Raw genomic sequence first — 19,924 nt, forward strand, 5'->3', positions numbered from 1 at the left:
TCGATTAAATTTAATCCCTAGATATTTCATTCTTTTTAATGGTCGTATATAAATCGGACTGTTTTCTTAATTTCTCTTCCTGATAATTCATCATTAGTACAGATTGAGCACTTACTGGAGGAGGTACTATGTGTACTCTGTGTATATTATCTTGTTTAATCCTCGTGCTCTCTCTGAGGTTCATTTTATCCGTATTCTAAAGATGAGGAAGCGAAGGCTATGTGAAGTTAAAGACCCTCTCTCAGGATCAGATGGCTAATCGGTGCCAAACTGGGATGAAGACAGTTTATTGACATGCACTTTTGTTATTCTCCAATCTTTTATGAGTAGCTTGTAATTATAGATAAAAGGAGTTGGTCATGTGGTTATTGTGGTTGTGGTGCTCCATCTCCTTCAGACTCACTTCAGGCAGTCTTTGCAGATTCACTTTTCCAATTTCCGTTTCCCCCCCCTCTTGAGATACTTGCAATGATTATTTTTTATATCTCTTCAATAATTAATTTCATTTGATCCAGGCAAGATCCTTGAATGATTGTATATTTACCAATAGTGAAATGGGCAGTAGAAGAACTAGGATTTTAAGAACTGTGTTTTTAAAATGAGATATTTTCTTTAATGTTGATTATATTTTCATATAATTTAGCTATATTTTTGGCAGAAAATGTGTGTTCTTGATTTCCTTTTCTCTTTCTTTCTTCCTTTCCTTTCTCCCCACCCTTCCCCTTTCCTTGCCCTTTCTTCCTCTTCCCTCCCCTCCCCTTCCCTTCTTCTTCTTCTTCTTTTTTTTTGTTGTTGTTGTTGTTGTTGTTGTTGTTTAGTTATTTTAAGTAGGCTCCCAGCCCAGCTGTGGAGCCCAGCATGGGACTTGAACTCCCATTCCTGATATCAAGACCTGAGCTGAGATCAAGAGTCAGACACGTAGCTGACTGAGCCACCCAGGTGTCCCTGTGCTTATTCTTTCTTGTAAAATATCTCTCTAAATAAACCAAGAATGAGTTTTTGGGATTTCCTTAAAATGTAACATAAGAATGAATAAGCCTATTAAGTCTAATTTCTTTTTAGTAGTAGAATCTGGATTTTGAGGTAATTAATGTAGTATTTTGGGCTAATTTTAGGGCGATGGAATTCATTTTGATCATTTTTCTTTTCGTATCAAACTTAAATTTATACTGTCTCTATTTTAGCATTATTATTATATTCCCTTGCCACATTTTAGTTGGTACTGTTAGCACCTTCTTTCGATAAGAAAAAAAGTACTTCAGTGATTCCTTGACCATAAACCCCTAGTAAATCTGCTTGTCCCTTCTTCATTATCCTCTTATCTGGTTGTACAGGACGTAAGGATTACAGCCCTTATAGCCGTTTTAAGTAGATCTCAGAAGGTCATTGCGTTTGTGAACAGGTTGCTTCCTCAACAGTGTTAAAGAACTGTGTTACTGTTTGAAAATACTTGAATATTTTGCCTGTTTTTTTTTTTTTGTTGTTCTGTTTTAAATGAGAATCCAGCTCTGGCCTTAAAGACCTATTTCTGCAGCTGCAGCCTCTGGTAAGGTGAGACTTCATTAGGATGGCCCAAAGTGTAGGCCAGGAATTGTTTAGAATGCTGGGAGTATGGTGTGCTGCTGTTGTGAACCAGAAAAAATTATACCTGTAGGTGGGTGATAAATTCAATCCTATTTAACTAGTAAAGTGTAAGTTTGGGATTGACCTAGGAATTCCAAGTAGAGTAATTACTGCAGTCATAACCTTTAACTTCCTTAAGTGAAAATAAAGTTAGTTCCCTTCCTTCTTCCCAGGAATTCAGCTGCCAATTCATGTAAAATGTTTGGGTAATACTAATACACATAATTTACTTTAGCTTGCTTTTGGCAAGTATTCGGTAATGACTTGCATGTAGTCTGTAACCAGAATGTGAACAGATCACATAAGCTTGAAAGGGAACTGTAAAGCATAGTTTTAATTGACCATGACTGTCTGATCCTGATCATTTTTTTTTTCTTTTAAATATCTTCTATATGTCTTTCCACGTTTCTCCTTAAGCAAAGAAATTGTGTTTTTAAAGGAGATTAATAAAGTTTTTAAAAATGAAAAAAAAATTGAAAGGCAGTTAATGTAATTTTCTAATTTAGTGTATTGTGTAGACACCAGTTAATCAGAAGTTCTTATTGAACATATGCTCAGTACCAAGAATTACAGAATAAGAACAGTTTCTGTCAAGGCTGCTGTCTTTCTTGTTTTGTTTCAGGGTCAGATTTTTTATGTGTAGATCTATTACTTGGAAGAAAGTTTAGAATTTGAGAAAGCTGTTTCTCTGCAGAAACAGAAGAGGGTTCTCTTTTATATATTATAAATAGAGTGAACAGATATCTAACTTTGGAAAAGGAAACAGTAGTCCTGTCTTAATTTATCAGACTCCTGTGATTTTTCTCCTTATGGTTAAATTTTTATTTTTTTGAAGTTTTATTTGTTTATTGAGAGAGGAAGAAAGAGAGTGTCCACATGAGAGTGGAGGAGGGTCAGAGGGAGAAGCAGATTCCCCACTGAGAGGAGTTAAATTTTTAAACATTCCATTTTATTAAATTCAGTTGTCTAGGTATTTGAAGTTGAAAAAATCTGTTTTAAAAAATCGAAAGTTACATGCTCATTAGAAGTTCTGCATATTTAAAAAATTATTTCCTGTTTCAAAATGATTGGATCCTTTCAAAGATTGATTCATCAGAAGGTTACAATGTAGTATATTCAGTATTTAATTAAGAAGAAATGTGTACTCTTGTATGAAAATTTTATCTTTTTTGTATCTCAGTCTTGATGATTTTGATGTAAATTTTTAAAAAATTTAGCCCATTGATGATTTGAATCTGTGAACAATGATTTTCTATACTTTGAGAAATCCTATAGTAGTATAGATGATACAATGAAAGTATTGGAAATAATCTTCCCAAACAACCTAGGTGACATTTAGTTTAAATACATGTACATTCTGGAGTGCCTGAACTGGGTGGTTCAGTCAGTTAAGTGTCAGACTCTTGATTTTGGCTCAGATCGTGATCTCAGGGTTGTAGGCTCGAGCCCCCGAGCTCAGCAAGGAGTCTGCTTGGGACTCTCTCTCTTCTTCTCCCTTTTTTCCTCCCCATGCTCATGTCTAGCTCTGTCTTATGCATGCACATGCTCTTTCTCTCTCTTTCTCTCTCTAAAACAAATAAATCCTTAAGTAAATAAATACATGTATGTTCAAATATATATAGTTATATGAGAACATACAATTATATGTTTTTTCTTTTTCCTTTTTTTGATTACCTATATTTTAAATAATTTTTCATGTAACAAAATATATCACTAGTCTAGTGAAAGCAAGTAATATAAATTTAAAAATTTTGGCGCTTAGGTATCTAAGTCAGTTAAGCGTGACTTCAGCTAAGATGATCTCTCATTCCTAGGACCAAGCATCTGGTCCCTGCTCAGTGGGAAATCTACTTCTCCCTCTCTCCCTGCCCCTCCTCCTGCTTGTGCTTGCTTTCTCTCTCATGTAAATATATATTTTTTTAATTTAAAAATTAAATTAGGGGCGCCTGGGTGGTTCAGTGGGTTAAGCCTCTGCCTTCGGCTCAGGTCATGATTTCAGGGTCCTGGGATCGAGTTCTGCATCGGGCTCTCTGCTCAGCAGGGAGCCTGCTTTCTCCTCTCTCTCTCTCTGCTTGCCTCTCTGCCCACTTGTGATCTCTCTCTGTCAAATAAATAAATAAAATCTTTAAAAATTATATTAGTATTACTAGTATTTTTAGTTTTAACTTTTGAAAACATGTTATAACTTTGTCATTCAGTTGTAACTCAGTTACAACTCAGTTGTTCATAGTTACTTTTAATAATTAATCAGTAATTAGTTCTTTTTAAATGCCAAAATACAGGATAACTTCATTGTCATTCTGAGAATCTCTTTTCCTAGATTTTGTAGATGATTAAGAAGACTATTCTAGGGATAGCCAAGTTACAAAATTTCCAAGAGAGCATTCTTCTTTGTAAAATGGGGACAAGTTAGAATCAGTGTACTTCACCCCAGGTACATACTGTTAAGGCCTTTTTTTGTTTTAACCTATGGCAGGTATAGTCATTTCCATGTACCTGTTCTGCTTCAGAGTTAATTAGAACAAGGTCTTTCTCAAAATCTCAGTTCTTCTGTCTGATGATGTGTAATAATGTGCACAACTTTCTCTATTCCTAGTGCAGATTTATTTTTATTTTTATATTTTACTTACTTTTTTTTTTTTTTTTTAAGATTTGATTTATTTATTTGACAGACAGAGATCACAGGTAGGCAGAGAGAGGAGGAAGCAGGCTCCAGGCTGAGCAGAGAACCCGACTTGAGGCTCAATCCCAGGACCCTGGGACCATGACCTGAGCTGAAGGCAGAGGCTTTAATCCACTGAGCCACACAGGCGCCCCTATATTTTACTTTCAAAAGAATTTCACTCTTAGATCTTTAAAGTAAAAACCTCTTTTAGGTTTCAGGTATAGAGAACATCAGGGCAGAATATGGAGTATGAAGGGAAAATAGAGAGACGTTAGCTTTAAGTCCTGGAAGCCCCATGAAAATAAGCAAAAGGAATATTTTTCTTAAAATTTTGTGAAAGTTGGTAGAATATATGTTTTCCTTCACCTTCTTATAACTATAATATTAACACAAATACAGTACAGGTATGCATGTTGATTTGGCTGTCTCTTAATTATCTTGTTGATGAATGAAAAAGTTTCCCCCTAAATTTGTGCTAAAACTATAAAAGAATAGAGGACGAGTCCTTTCAAAGCAGTGGAAATTTAGAGAACATTGTTCTTGTCTTCCTAGGTAACTTGTAAGTTATTGGAGGCCAAGGTTCCCTACTGATACCAATCTTCATTTTTTATCATAATTAACACTATTCTGAATATATATATTCTGGATTCAACAAATAATTCTTGTTCATCAAAAAAATATTCTGTGAGTGTTCAAAATGTACCAGGTTTTATTCTGAGTGCTTAGAATATCGCAGTGAACAAAACAGACCATAGACCTTACCTGAAGGAAGATATGTTCCAGTTGGGGGAGGCAACCAACAAACAGAACAAGTAATTTATGCCAGATATTGATAAATATTGGGACCAAAGTAAAGCAGGGAAAAGGCATGGAGGAGTATCTTCAGGTTGGGTGCAGTTCAGATGGTCTGGGAATGTGACATTTGAATAAAGAGCTGAAGGAGCTGTTGGAGTAGCCATGCAAGTATCTTCGGGAAGAATGTTCAAAAGTTTTGAAGCAGAGAAGTAGCATGATTGTGTTTAAATTTTTCTTCTGAACTGATTTATTTTATTTTTAAATTATTAAAAAAAATTTTTTATTTATTCATTTGAAAGGGAGAGACAGAGAGAGGATGAGTAGGGGAGGCAGAGGCAGAGGGTAGAAACACACTCTCCACTGAGCGAGGACCCCAACATGGGGCTCGATCCCAGGACCCTGAGATCATGAGCCGAAGACAGACACTTAACCATCTGAGCCACTAAGGCTCCCCTGATTTTTTTTTATTTTTAGTGAAATTAAATCCCTCCCCATTATTATGAATTGTCCATCTGTGCTTGTTAATCGATTGTCTAGTGTTTCTTAATTGCATGTATTGATGATTTTAAATCTTTTATTAAACATCTAACTGGTCATCTCACTTCTGTTCTTGCCACCCACCCACCAGGCTATTCTCACTTGGTAGTGAAGAATAGTAATCCTCTAAGTCACATCATGTCACTGCTCCGTGTCAGGCCCTCTAGTGGTTCACAGTTTAAAACCAAAGTCCTCACAGTGACCTACATAACCTGACCCCCATTTTTCCTTAGACTGTATCTTCTGCTGCTGTCTCCCTCACTAATTCCACTTCAGTCACTTTGATCTTCTTTCTTTTCCTTGAGCATGCTAAGCATGCTTTTGTCTAGAGGCCTCTCTCCTTGTTCTCTCTATGTAGAACGTTTTTTTCTCCACCATTTGCCCCCTTGGCCTCCTTCAGATCTGTACTCCTGTCACCCTCACAGTGTGGTCTTACATAACCACCCTGTTCAAGCCCATGTATGCCTCTGTCAAGGCCCTACTTGGGGCCATGGTATGCTTCATTTATTCAGACCTTTAATATTATTATATAAAATTTTCTTCATAAAAATCTCATATCTTAAAGTTTACTTTTAGATATTCATTTCTTATAGGGAATTGCTATTCTTGTGTATTTTTCTCTTTAATGTTTTCTTACATGTTATTAATGTTATCTAGAAAAGCACTGATTTTTGTTTATGTATTTTGTATCTCTACAGATTAATTTTAATTTGTAAAAAAGAAAAAAAAACAAAAACAAAAAACCTGAGTTTTTTCATATGCATTCTGCTCATATGCAAAGAATAACCTTGCTTCTTCTTTTCTAATTTTATACTTCATGTTTATGTCTTACTGCATTGGTGAGAATTTTCAAATTCATGTTAAGTAATAATTGAAGGGTTCTGCATTAGGTTAGGAAGTGGAAAGATATGAAAGACCTTCACTCCCACTGTAATAACATGAAATCACCACATAAACTAAATCATACTCTCATTTAAAGCCATATCATGCAAAGAAATCTTAGAAGGGAAAGAAGGAAAGGTGGAGAGGAGGAAAGGAGGGGTGAAGAAAGGAAGAAAGACTGAACTCCAGAGGGATAAAGCCCTTCCTAAGTGATCAAGGGGATGTAGGGTGCTTTCATATCTCGGGCCAAGAGCCTGAGATTGGAAGTGAGGCTGGCAGAGGAATGAGCCTGCCTGAGGACAAGCTTTACGGGAACAAGGAGAAACCAGCCAAACTTTGAGAAACCTGTTTCAGATTTGAGTCTGAAAGGACCCTGAATACAAAGATAATTGTTTCTACCTAGTTCTCTTCTGTGGAAGTCTTGCTGAGACTGGGGGCAAGTTGAAAAGTGAAAAGAGATCTCTTGATTTGTAGTTTCATGGCCTAACAATTTTGAAATCTCAGACTGTTGAAGGGTTGCAGTCTCAAGGCTGTGGTGGTCCCCAGGTACTTTCATTTTGTAAAATCTCCTAGTTTTGAAGTTCTTGCAGTTTTAAGGTCTAACACAGGCAGTGTTTTTTTTTTAAGGCAGGTAGTAAATATTTCAGACTTGTGGACCATATGTCTGTTTATCACAATTACTCAGTTTTGCCTTTGTAACACATTAGCAGCCATAAACTGTATGTAAATAAATGGCATGGTTGTGTTTTAATAAAATATTATTTATATAAACATGCATGCGGCCTTTAGGCTGGAGTTTATGGACCCCCTAATTTCAACAACTAGCAGTTTCTGGGTTTTCCTGAATAGAAATCTGAACTCAGTTTTCAAAGCATGAACTAGGAGCTAACAGTATAACCAAAGCTGCATTCAAGCCCCTACCCAAAATCTGGGATGATCTGTGATATCAGCCCCATGGAAATTAGGGACTGGGCATTTCCTGTTTTCATCATTCAGTCTGAAAAACACCCTTTAATAGTCCTTTTGGTGCAGTTCTGCTATTGATGAATTCTCTCAGCTTTGGTTTGTCCAAGAAATTCTTCATTTTGTTTTTTTTGGGGAAGGATATTTTCATAGGATATAGAATATGAGATTAACAGTACTTTTTTTCCCCCCTAGCACTTTTTTCCTCCATTGTCTTCTAGCCCCCTTGTTTCTGAAGGGAAATCATTGCTTATCTTAGTTCCCTTGTTTGTAATGTGTTTTGCTCCCATGTGTTGCTGCTTTAACATTTTCTATTAGCAATTTGATTGTGACTTGCCTTGGTTTGGTTTTCTTTGAATTTTTCTTGCACAGAGTTTATTGAACTTTGGGATTTGTGGAATTATAGTTTTCATTAAATTTGAGGATCTTTCAGCTATTATTATTTCAGATATTTTCTGCTGTTCCTTCATGGGATCCCATGTGTGTTGTGCTGTTAGAGTTTATCTTATAGTTCACTAAGATTCTAGTAACTTTTCACCTGTTTTCTCTCCTTATGCTTCCATTTGGGTAGCATTTCTGTTGCTTGGTGTTCAGATTCACATATCTTTCCTCTGTAGGTTTTAATCTGCTATTAAATTTTCCAGTGAATTTCTTTATTTCAGATATTGTATTGGGAGGCCTGGGTGGCTCAGTGGGTTAAGCTGCTGCCTTCGGCTCGGGTCATGATCCCAGGTTCCTGGGACAGAGTCCCTCATCGGGCTCCTTGCTTGGCAGGGAGCCTATTTCTCTCTCTGCCTCTGCCTGCCTCTATGCTTTCTTGTGCACTAGCTCGGGCTCTCTCTCTCTCTCTCTCTCTCTCTCTGACAAATAAATAAATAAATAAATAAAATCTTAAAACAAATATTGTATTCTATATCTCTAGTAGTTTCGGTTGGTACTTTTTTATAGTACCAACTATAAAAAAGTGATTCAAAACCAAGATAAAAATCAGTCAATACAAAAAGACATCGTCTGTTATTTCTTTGGCTTTTTGTATTGACTGATTTTTATCTTGGTTTTGAATCACTTTTTCCTGCTTGTTTCATATTTTTGTGGATGCTAAACATTGTGAATGTTAAGGTTAAGGGGATTCTCCCTTTCAAAGGAGTTTGTTTTCTTCTCACAGGCATTTAAAGTACTTTTGGATCAGCTTGACATTTTTTTTTTTTTTTTTTTTTTTTTTAGATTTTTTTTTTTTATTTGTCAGAGAGAGAGAGGGAGAGAGAGCGAGTACAGGCGGACAGAATGGTAGGCAGAGGGAGAAGCAGGCTCCCTGCTGAGCAAGGAGCCCGATGCGGGACTCGATCCCAGGACGCTGGGATCATGACCTGAGCCGAAGGCAGCTGCTTAACCAACTGAGCCACCCAGGTGTCCCTCAGCTTGACATTTTGAAGGATTTTTTAAGAGCTTTGTTGGGGCGGGTCTGGAGTAGCCTTTATTCTGGAGTTAGTTTTTCCCCTTCTTGTTAAGTGTGACCCTCTGAATCTGTGAATACTCCCAGTGTTCAGGAAGGTGTGTCTACCTTGGCTGGTCAAAACTTAGGCATATTCAAGTCCAGCCTCAATGAATTTCACTGTGTGCATACACAAGCTTACTATTCTGCTATTCTCCCAAAACTCAACAAGAGTCCTGTGCAGATTGCTGGAGCTCTTTCTTTGTATTAACTCTTTCTTTTCTAGTACTCTGCCCTGCAAATTTCAGCTATCTTAACCTCCCAGAACTATAGCTTCTCTGTTTACCTTAGTTAAAATTTCACTGCTTAGATTCCTCATACCTTACCACATCTGGAAAGTGACTGTAGGCAAAAAACCATGGCAGTGGAAGGCCTCTCACCTGCTTGCTTTCTAAATTTTACTTTAGTTCCTTGGTGGGGGAAAGCATACATAAATGCAACAATGGCTGGAGCTTACCTGTAATTTTTTATTGTATCTTCTGTTGAATGAGGAGAGAAAGATATTCACATTTTCATGATGCCCCATTACTTATCACATTGTAAATCCTTTTCTACCTCATCTGTTGTTTATTGACTTTTATTATTTATAAAGTCCTTTTCATACTCTTTTTCATTAATAAATATTGACTGTGTAGATACTTATCCATATCGACAGGATGAGTCAGACATGGGTCCTGCTATTAGGATGATTACAGTGTGGCCAGGAATGAAATAAGATAAGAACAGAGAGAGGTACAAATCATAAGAGACTCTTAACTCTAGGGAACAAACTGAAGGTTGCCGGAGGGGAAGTAGGTGGGGAGAATGGAGTCATTAGGTGATGGGCATGAATGAAGGAAGGCAGTTGATGTAATGAGCACTGGGTGTTACATGCAACTGATGAGTCACTGAAGTCTCTCCATCAGACTACTAATACACTAATGTTAACTAACATGAATTAAAAAAAAAAAAAAATCTTTAAATCCAAGGTAAAGATTGAAAATTATGAAAAATGAGAATGGATAAAAGTGGTATAAGAAGCCAAAAAGGAATGTCTCAGTTTTTTATTATTTTGCATGTTGGATTTAAGCAACCTACTTAATGGGAAATTGTAAATATTTTTTTTTCTGATTTTGAGGCCACTTTTATATTAATTCAGATTTAATTTTCATGCTGTTTTGTTTATTATTTAAAAAAATTTTTAATTTAGAGTGCAAGCAGGGGTGAGGGAGAGGCCTATGGAGGGTAAGAGAGAATCTTAAGCAGGCTGCGTGCCTAGTGGGAAACCCAACTCCAGGTTAGATCTCATGACCCTGAGATCATGACATGAACTGAAATGAAGAGTCAGACACTTAACCAGTGAGCCACCTAGGCACCCCAATTTTCATGCCATTTTAGATACACTGTATTTGTCTTTCAGAGTTTTGTTTAGGCAATTACTATTTTTAACAATTGGAAATTAAAATACATCCTTGGAAGTTACATGATCAGGATAAACTAACTGCCTAGAAGAGAGGTCTGAGGTTTTATAATCTTATTTGTTTTGACAATCAGTGGAGGAATCAGACATCATTGATCTGGAGAAACGCTACTGGTTGCTAAAAGCTCAGTCCCGGACTGGACGGTTTGATTTAGAGACGTTTGGCCCATTGGTTTCACCACCCATTCGTCCATCTCTAAGTGAAGGTAGGAATCATTCTCTTTTCTATAAATGTTCTTTGGTAAACATACCTGAAGCCATCCCTTCTTTCTAATCAATATATCTTAACTCTAAAAGACCATAATGTTACAAGTTTGCAAGTTTCTTACAAATAGCTTAGTGGAAAAAAACTAGAAGGGAAATTAAGATTGTAGTCTTGAGCTTCCTATTCTACCTATGAAACCTTGCATAAATCAGGTAAGCTCCAGAATATTCTCAAATATAAAATGAATTTGACTGAGTTAGTCACTGTATTGCAGTGAAGTATCTCAGCCTCTGGTGTAGGGGTTAGGGTGGTGGCCACTGCCTGGGTAGAGCTCCAGGTTTCCACACGTAACCCCCCACCCCTTCCTCACCTCAAGCGCCTCCCCTTTTTAAGAAGCTTCCACTGCTCTATCCACCCCACTCCATCCCCACCCCTGCACCAAAAAAAGATTAAGAAACTATTGTACTGGACCATCTCTGAGGTCCTTGCTAGCTCTAAACTTTTCATTACTGTAACTTTTTTTTTTTAAATTAGGAATACAGAGAGTAATTGTGGGTGATATCCTAAAAATCATATTTGGAATCTGAATATTTGGATTCTGTTTTTGATTCTGACCTTGTTTAATTTTTCTTACTTTGGGCCAGTCACTTTTCCTCTCCTGAGCTTTAGTTTTCTATTCTTTAAGGAATTACATTCTTAAAAGGTACAGTCTGTGTTCACCAGGTTCCTAGCATACTTCAGAAGTACTTACTGAGGGAGCCACAGCAGATAGGGCCCTGGGCTTTTCCGCCTACTTCAGCAGTGCAATTGGGATTTTACCTTTTTAGAATTGGATATTGAGAAATCATCTTATTTGAAGACAGAATTTTTCTATTTGTATTTTATAAAAAGGTTAAAAACCACAGGATTATAATTCCCTTTCTGATTTTACATATTTGTTTATAAAATATAAACTATGACAAAGAAGACTACAGTACAGAATATCTTTTGTTTGTAATAAGGTGTGTTATTTTTCTTTGCTTAATGGGAGCTCTATAGGAGCTTACATAACATGTTATATCTTTGTGTATACATTAGCTTTTCTCCTTCATTCTTCCTTTTTCTTCTCAATCTTTCTAAGTAAGGATAATTATAATTTCCAATATTTTTAGTTTTTAATTTTTTACATTGATTTAAATTTTTTACATACTATTGTCATTTTTAGCTGTTACAACTGATAGAAGATAGAGACAAACAGGCAAATATAACTGAACGCTAAATGACTGTAATGTATTTTCTGCAAGGATCTTGAGTTTTAGTCATACCTGGAGAAAAATACTTCCTGAGACAGTGGGAACTACTGAAAACTTTTTTTTTTTCTTTAATTTGGCCAGTTTGTGGGAGTCATGCCTCCTTTCATAAACATGATATTATTAACAGGAGGCTTGTTGGCTGGGATTTAGGTTGTCCTTTCCTCTTTCACAGGTTTGTTTAATGCTTTTGATGAAAATCGTGACAATCACATAGATTTTAAGGAGATATCTTGTGGATTATCAGCCTGTTGCAGGGGACCTCTGGCTGAAAGACAAAAATGTAAGTGTGTTAAACATTTAATTTAGCGATTAAAAAATTGCAAACTCTGTATACAGACAAAAAATTAGCATTCATCCGTGTAACATCATCTGTGTATTAAGGCTTGAATTTTCATCATATTGTCAGATTGGCAAATACCAGCCTCATGTTGAGGTTTTACTGAGGTGAGTCTAAGGATTCAATCTTCTCTTCTTTTTTACTGTGGAATAGTTTGGGATCTTTGTGATTACTAATGGAATTGATTTTCCTGATGAATTTGCAGTTCATGGTAAGTGAACTACATCAGTCACAATATATTTGACAGTGTTAAGCATTTAGAAAATACTTTCTGTTAGTCCATAGAGGATTTTGTGTCTTGCATAATTTAAAGTACAACTCATTTTCTGTCACTTGTATACGTTAATATTTTATTAGTAAGATGAAATCTGTGATCAGAACACAATTTTATTAAAGACTAAAATGGTCTTTTTAACCTAGCTAAAATGTTATTGTAGCATAATTTACAAGCATAAGTACATTATGTCATTAAATCTTAACCATATTTGAGAAAATGCAGCCATTTACATTTAATTGGAACCTAATTCTGTTGTATTTAATAGGGTCACCATTTCTGTTGTCTTTCTAAAATACAGCTTCACAAATGTCACCTATTTGGGGTGTGCTATTTGATATTTTTATCTTCTTTAGTAATATTTACTATGCTGCACTCAGTTGATTTAATAGCATAATTATTATGGAGGTATATTGAAATAGATAACTGTTTAATTTTAAAATTTACGATTCTTCCCTGATGATATACCATTACTGCAATCTGGCTTTATAGTAGATTATTTGTTCCCAGTAAAGTTATTAATTAGTTATTAAAGTAAAATATTAAATAAGGACGATGAAATCTTTGCTTCTCATGTGAGGTTAATTATCACCTTATATTTGTTTTTAATTGCTTTTTTGCTGATGGACTAACAGAAGTTAGAAAACTGTCATGATTTGTTTGGAGGTAATTAGGAAAGTGCTGATATTTCTTTTCTTTTTTTAGAGATTTTATTTTATTTTTTTTGTGAAAGAGAGTATGTACAGGAGTTGGGGAAGGGGTAGAGAGAGAGGGAGAAGCCAACTTCTTGCTGAGTAGAGAAGCAGACTACTTGCTGAGCAGGGCTCAATCCCAGGACACTGAGATCACAACCTGAGCCAAAGTCAGACACCCAAACTGACTGAGCCACTCAGGTGCCCCAGTGCTGATATTTCTAATTCTTAGCATGTTGTATATAAACTTCACTGAAGAGTTGAAATTGTTCTTTGGCAAAAAAAAAAAAAATGAGAGTGCTTTAGTTTCATTAGGGCGGCAGAGTGGAAGCAGGCCATCTTTATAACACCTTGTTACTGATTCTTTTTTTTTTTTCCTTTTTTAAATTTGAGAGAGAGTGAGTGATTGTGAGAGAGAACAGGGGTGGGGAGGGCCAGTGAGGGGGGAGAGAGAGAATCTCAAGCAGACTCCCCACTTAGTGTGGAGCCCAACATGGTGCTCAATATCACAACCCTAAAATCATGACCTGAACCAAAACCAAGAGTCGGACGCTTAACTGACTGAGCCACTCAGGTGCCAGGTGCCCCACCTTACTCTTCTTAATATAAATGGAATATTTTCAACATTATAAAAATTAACTCTGCAATGATCAGTTTTAAATATTAGAAATTAATTTAAAGGCTTGGATTACCTCCTCAAAACGTGTGAGGTATTGTAATATTTCTTGATAGTAACTTTGCAAGGAATTTAGCTCTAGATTTGGGTGATGGATAAGACTCTGTGACCCAGGTAGTGATTCAGAGAGGGATACATGAAGTATGCAGGAAGTTCTATGAGTGCAGAGGACTTTAATAACATATCATAGCCTACTCCAGATGAGAACTTAATCCAGAATATACTTGTTTAGAAACTAAGTGATTTTACTAGGGCAGCTTCAGTGAAAGGCACTGTACTTCAGAACAGGAAATTAACTTCCCTCCATAAGAGTTTCTTTTCTTTAGTTTGCTTCAAGGTGTTTGATGTTGACCGTGATGGAGTTCTCTCCAGGGTTGAACTGAGAGACATGGTGGTCGCACTTTTAGAGGTGTGGAAGGACAACCGCACGGATGATATCCCGGTAAGTTCTGATTTTAAGCATACTGTTAAGTTCTGATTTTAAGCATACTGTTGCATGTATATTCCAATAGGAAAATAGAGTGGAGAATTTGAAAAGAGAGAGAAAGAGAAAGGATTTGTTATGACTTTTGAGTTGCTATGTTGCATTACTACTTAAAATATTCATAGCTGAAGGTACAAATTTGGGAAGAGAATGTACCTTAAAAAATTTAATAAACTGAACTTATTGTGTAAAGTAAGAATAAAACTGCAGAATTCTCTTGATTTTTTTTTTTTCAAAGCAGATCTGAGCACCTATTTATTAAGGTAAAAAAATGTACTTGACTGGTAATTACTAGAGAGGAGGGATGTGGGGGAATAGATTAAACAGGTGATGAGGAGTTAAGGAGAGCCTTTGTGGTGATGAGCAGTGGGTGATGTATGGAATTATTGATCCACTATATTGTATACCTGAAACCAATATAACATGTATAACACTATAAAAAATAAAATTAATATTTAAAAAATTTTTAAATTAAAAATTCTTTAAATACTTGACCAAAATATGCTGTACTTTAGCCATTGAATAATAAAAATGATAACTCTTTTCTAATTATTCCTTTGGATTTCTGTTTTTAAAGGAGTTACATACGGATCTATCTGACATTGTAGAAGGCATATTGAATGCACATGACACCACAAAGGTGAGTCTAGCCAGGACTAGAATGAATTATATTCTTTTCTAAAAATACCAGGTATTCTGAATTAGGATATATAGCTTATATACATATTTGAGTCTCTTCTGCATCATCTCCACCAAATGCTTATTTGGACCTACAGTTTAGTACCTTCAAGTTGTCTCTAAAGATAGTCCATTCCATCTTCTTTCTTTTTTTTAAGATTTTATTTATTTATTAGAGAGAGAGAGAGAGAGAGAGTGCCAGAGAAAGAGTATAAGGAGGGGTGGGGGAAGGACCAGTGGGACTCGATTCCAGGACCCCAAGGTCATGATCTGAGCCACCCAGGTGCCCAGCCCGTTCCATCTTCAAACAACTCCATTAAGTGTTTAGATATACATTTATATTTTATAAGCTAGGTATTTTATAAAAATGAAATAGACCTAGCCCTTGTCATATGTGGTTTATAATATTTAATTTTCACATTTAAAAAAGTTATGGTAGAGCTAACCTTACATTGAGCAAAAGAAGTTACACAAAAAAGAATACTTACTGTGTGATTCCATGTATATGAAACTCAAAAACAGACGCACAACTAACAAATGGTGATTGGTATTAGAATAGTGATTTGGGGAATGGGTGGATTAATTGGGAAGAACCACAGGATATCTGGGATGATGGAAATTAATTTTTTAAGATTTTATTTGTTTATTTGAGAGAGAGGGCACAAGCAGGGGGAGGGGCAAGGGGACAAGCAACCTTCCTGCTGAGCAGGTATCCCAACAATGGGGAGCCCCACCTGGGGCTTGTTCCCAGACCTTGAAATCATGACCTGAGCCAAAGTCAGATGTTTAACCAGCTGAGCCACCAGGTACCCTGATGGAAATGATTTTTTATCTCAGTCTGGGTGATGCATACATTCCTGAATTATTTTTTCCAATAGTATTGGTAAAGATCTCTTCTGAGCTATTTAATGGCACCCAAATTAATCGTGTAATACCAGGAATAAGCATATGCTTTACAAAGAGTAAATTCTTGATTTTTTTTTAAGTTGGACAACATTTATTAGTAAGGATATTATTATAGGTTTATTCCTGTGGCTTATATTACTGTAATGTCTTCGTGACCCTGTGTGAAACTGAAAATAATGCACATATATGAGGCACATTTGAGTTATTTTGAGCCTTTGCATTCAAATATTGACTTGTACAAAGTACCAGATTGGTTGGATATAGTCCATAGTGGTGTTACAGAGGTTTAGGAAAAATAAGTGACATCAGTTTTGTTTTTTTTTTTTTCTTTCTTCAGTCACAGTTACAGAAGGAGTCAGTATAGTCTTATTAACTCATGCTCAGCAGAAACAAATAATAGAAGTGAGTCTTAACAGGACTTGAGCTTTCTGTGGTAATACAGCCTTCGCCTTCATTTACTTCTCTCTGCCTAAAAACTAAGGTCTCCACTTCTATTTGATATGCATAGAAACCTGGAAAGTTTTCTGTTAGAAAATGCCTCATGTAGGGGCGCCTGGGTGGCTCAGTGGGTTAAGCCGCTGCCTTCGGCTCGGGTCATGATCTCAGGGTCCTGGGATCGAGTCCCGCATCTGGCTCTCTGCTCAGCGGGGAGCCTGCTTCTCTCTCTCTCTCTCTCTCTCTCTCTCTCTGCCTGCCTCTCTACCTACCTGTGATCTCTCTCTGTCAAATAAATAAATAAAATCTTTAAAAAAAAAAAAGAAAAGAAAAGAAAATGCCTAATGTAGAGGTACAATTTCCAACGCCCTTTTTCTGAGTGATAAATATGTAGGTATTATTACTGTCTGTTTTTAGGTAAGATGTAATTTCTTCTTCTGGCTCTACTGTGAACATTAACAAGAAGATAATTTAGCTGCTCCATCTCCTTGTAGCAATGATAATGAAATGGTAATAGTTTAGAATAAAACTTAGACCTTTCAGCCAAACCTGTGTCTCACCTGAGACATACTATGTCAATAGTAAACTTTTTTGTACCTTTAGATTTAGTATTAACATACTAAGAGAAGCTATATTACAAAAACTAATAATTACAGTCACAATATATTAAAATCTTTTTGTATCGTATATGGTTGTATAGTGAAAAGAAAACATTAATATCATTAAATAATAAAAGTAAAAAACATTATTCATCTAGAATTGAACACATGCAGGAAAAAATATTTGGTTATAGTTTTGTTGAACAAGAAAAAAAAACATATTGCCTCTATATGCATATGTAAGTTTTGTACATGTTGACACCACAAAATTACTCAACTTGTAATTTGCTCAATTATTTTGGGGGAAAATTAATATGGTTATTTATTTTTGATACATCAAAAATTTGTTAGCAAGTTATTAAATATCTGATTAGTCTGATAATATTGTCAGATACTTCTAAGTTGGTCTTAGGAGATTGTTGGAATTGGTGTGCCTGGGAGACTCAGTCAGTTGAGCATCTGCCTTCCTCTCTGGTCATGATCCTGGGGTCCTGGGATTAAGCCCTGCATTGGACTCCTTGCTCACCAGAGAGTTCTGCTTTTCCCTCTACCACTGCCCCTCCTTCTGGCTGGTGCTCTCTTGGGCTTGAGCTTTCTCTCTCAAATAAATAAAATCTTAAAAAAAAAAAAATGTTAGAATGAAAGTGCATAATCCAGAGAGTCTGCTTTTTTCTTTAAAAATTTGTAAATATTTCAGTTTCCTATACAGAGCCTTTCCATAGATAATCCTTGAAGCAGAAGATAATGAGAGTTATTTCCCAGGTCTTATTGGAAGAATGAAGACTTGACAATAAATTGTCCTTATTACCATTGACTGCTTTTTTTTTTTTTTTTAAAGATTTTATTTATGTATTTGACAGAGAGAAATCACAAGTAGATGGAGAGGCAGGCAGAGAGAGAGAGAGGGAAGCAGGCTCCCTGCGGAGCAGAGAGCCCGATGCGGGACTCGATCCCAGGACCCTGAGATCATGACCTGAGCCGAAGGAGCGGCTTAACCCACTGAGCCACCCAGGCGCCCACCATTGACTGCTTTGACAGAGTTTTGTTGCTTTTAAACTTTTCCTAGCTGGTTTAGTTTTCAGATGAACACACAGTGTCTACTTTAAATTTTTGCTTTGCTTTCAGAAAAATTACCGATATAAGTTTAATAAACCAGATTTTATTCAAATGCTATAAAAATGAGGGCATGCTTGGGGTGCCTGTATGGCTTAGTCATTTGGGTGTCTGCCTTTCGCTCAGGCGATGATCCCAGAGCCCTGGGATTGTGTCCAGTGTTGAGCCCCGCTGTTGGGCTCCCGGCTCAGAGGGGAGTGTTCTTGTCCACCTCCCTCTGGTTCTCCTCCCCACTCATGCACCCACTCTCTCCCTCTCTCTCAAATACATGGAAAAAAAAAAAAAGAGGACCTTCTTAACATGAGATCTTCTAAAATATTGTTTCTCTTTCAGATGGGCCATCTTACTCTAGAGGACTATCAGATTTGGAGTGTGAAAAATGTTCTTGCCAATGAATTTTTGAATCTGCTTTTCCAGGTATGTTTAAGATAAATGACAGGTATAAAGAGTAGTAGTTCTACGTCTGTTTCATTGTGTAGCAGTTATTGCAACTCAGCTACAAAACCACATATTATAAAAAGAACTACATTATCCTTTATACAACTGAAAGATTGGTAAGGTAGAGTTTGAGAGCCCTGAGGCATCTCAAAATCATGACATGGGAGATGAGGAAGTAGAAAAGAGCTGACTATGTTTATTTATCTTATGACTCATGGTAGACCAGCATGTTAAATACATAGAAAATAATTTAGATTGCAAAAGCCATCATAATTTCTTATTTTTCTTCACTGTTGTCTTTTTTAAAGGCCCTTCCTAACAAGTCAGGCAGTGTGAACAGACAGATGGATCATAAGTAGGCAGCTGTAAAATTTTCGATGTACACAGTCTCTCCAGTTAGGAGATTATCCTGGCTACAAAGCTGTTTCTAAAAGTTTTTAAAAGTTCTTTAGAAGAAATAAGAAAGATTGAAGAAGGAAGAGAGAAAAAGCACAAAGTGCCAGGAATGAACATTAAATTATAAGGCTTGCCAGATTTCAACTATTTTCCTTGTTAGAGTATTTCTCTTGCTCCAATTTAAAAAAAAAAGGAAATTATGATTTCCCATTTTTTATAATTCTTCATAAATATTTAAGTTGGTTTAGTAGTGGTATTTTAGATTCTTATTTTATTTTCCTTTCCTTGTAAAAACAGCCCTGTGAAGTTAAAAAAAAGTTCGGTATTTTTGTTTCTATCATGCTCTTCCATATTAAATAAAGAATAACTCATTTGTGCATGGCTGTTTTGGAATAAATGGTAATTGGTCTCTTCCTGATAGTTAATGACTAATTACTATGGCTATAAAACATATACAATCTAATAAGCCTGTAATATCCATTTATATCAATCTGTTACTCCACTATCAGTTACAGTTTTCAGGAGGATTTAAGTTGATAGCTTTATAAAGCATAAACAAGTACAAAAATTATATAAATCATTATTCTAAACAGAAAATGCTTGCTTGATAATATCAAAATTGATCAACTATTTTTATCTCATTTAAAATAATATCCTCATTACTTTTTCTCATAATTATATAAACATTTAGATCACTTAGGCTTATGTCTGTGTCATCTTGTAGCTCTCACATAGCATAGCATTTTGATTTTTTCCTATTGCTTTTTCTATTTTCTCATTCCTTTTTTTTCTCCTTATCAGGGACTTGCAGTGGCACTAATTTTCTATGACTAATTTATAAATAAGCATATGCTTGAGATTTGTTTTTGTATGTGTGTGTTTCTAATATTATATTATGAAGAGCTGAAAGATAGTTTCCCATGAATACCTGTCACTGTCATTTTAACATTACATTCTACTATATTCACTTCATTTCACATACA

The 19,924-nt window shown here is 35.9% G+C and overlaps 1 protein-coding gene across 2 annotated transcripts in view; it reads left to right on the top strand.

Moving 5' to 3' along the window:
• Positions 1–19,924, top strand: part of USP32 (ubiquitin specific peptidase 32) — a 221,581-nt gene that overhangs the window by 131,644 nt on the left and 70,013 nt on the right. For both annotated transcript variants that reach the window (XM_059380701.1, XM_059380702.1), the window contains exons 6-10: positions 10,491–10,622; positions 12,086–12,193; positions 14,219–14,334; positions 14,954–15,016; positions 18,441–18,524. In XM_059380701.1, coding sequence (XP_059236684.1) covers positions 10,491–10,622; positions 12,086–12,193; positions 14,219–14,334; positions 14,954–15,016; positions 18,441–18,524 — 503 coding nt within the window. The remainder of the gene's footprint in view (positions 1–10,490; positions 10,623–12,085; positions 12,194–14,218; positions 14,335–14,953; positions 15,017–18,440; positions 18,525–19,924) is intronic.

This window comes from Mustela nigripes, chromosome 16, assembly GCF_022355385.1.
Source record: "Mustela nigripes isolate SB6536 chromosome 16, MUSNIG.SB6536, whole genome shotgun sequence".
NCBI lineage: Eukaryota > Metazoa > Chordata > Mammalia > Carnivora > Mustelidae > Mustela > Mustela nigripes.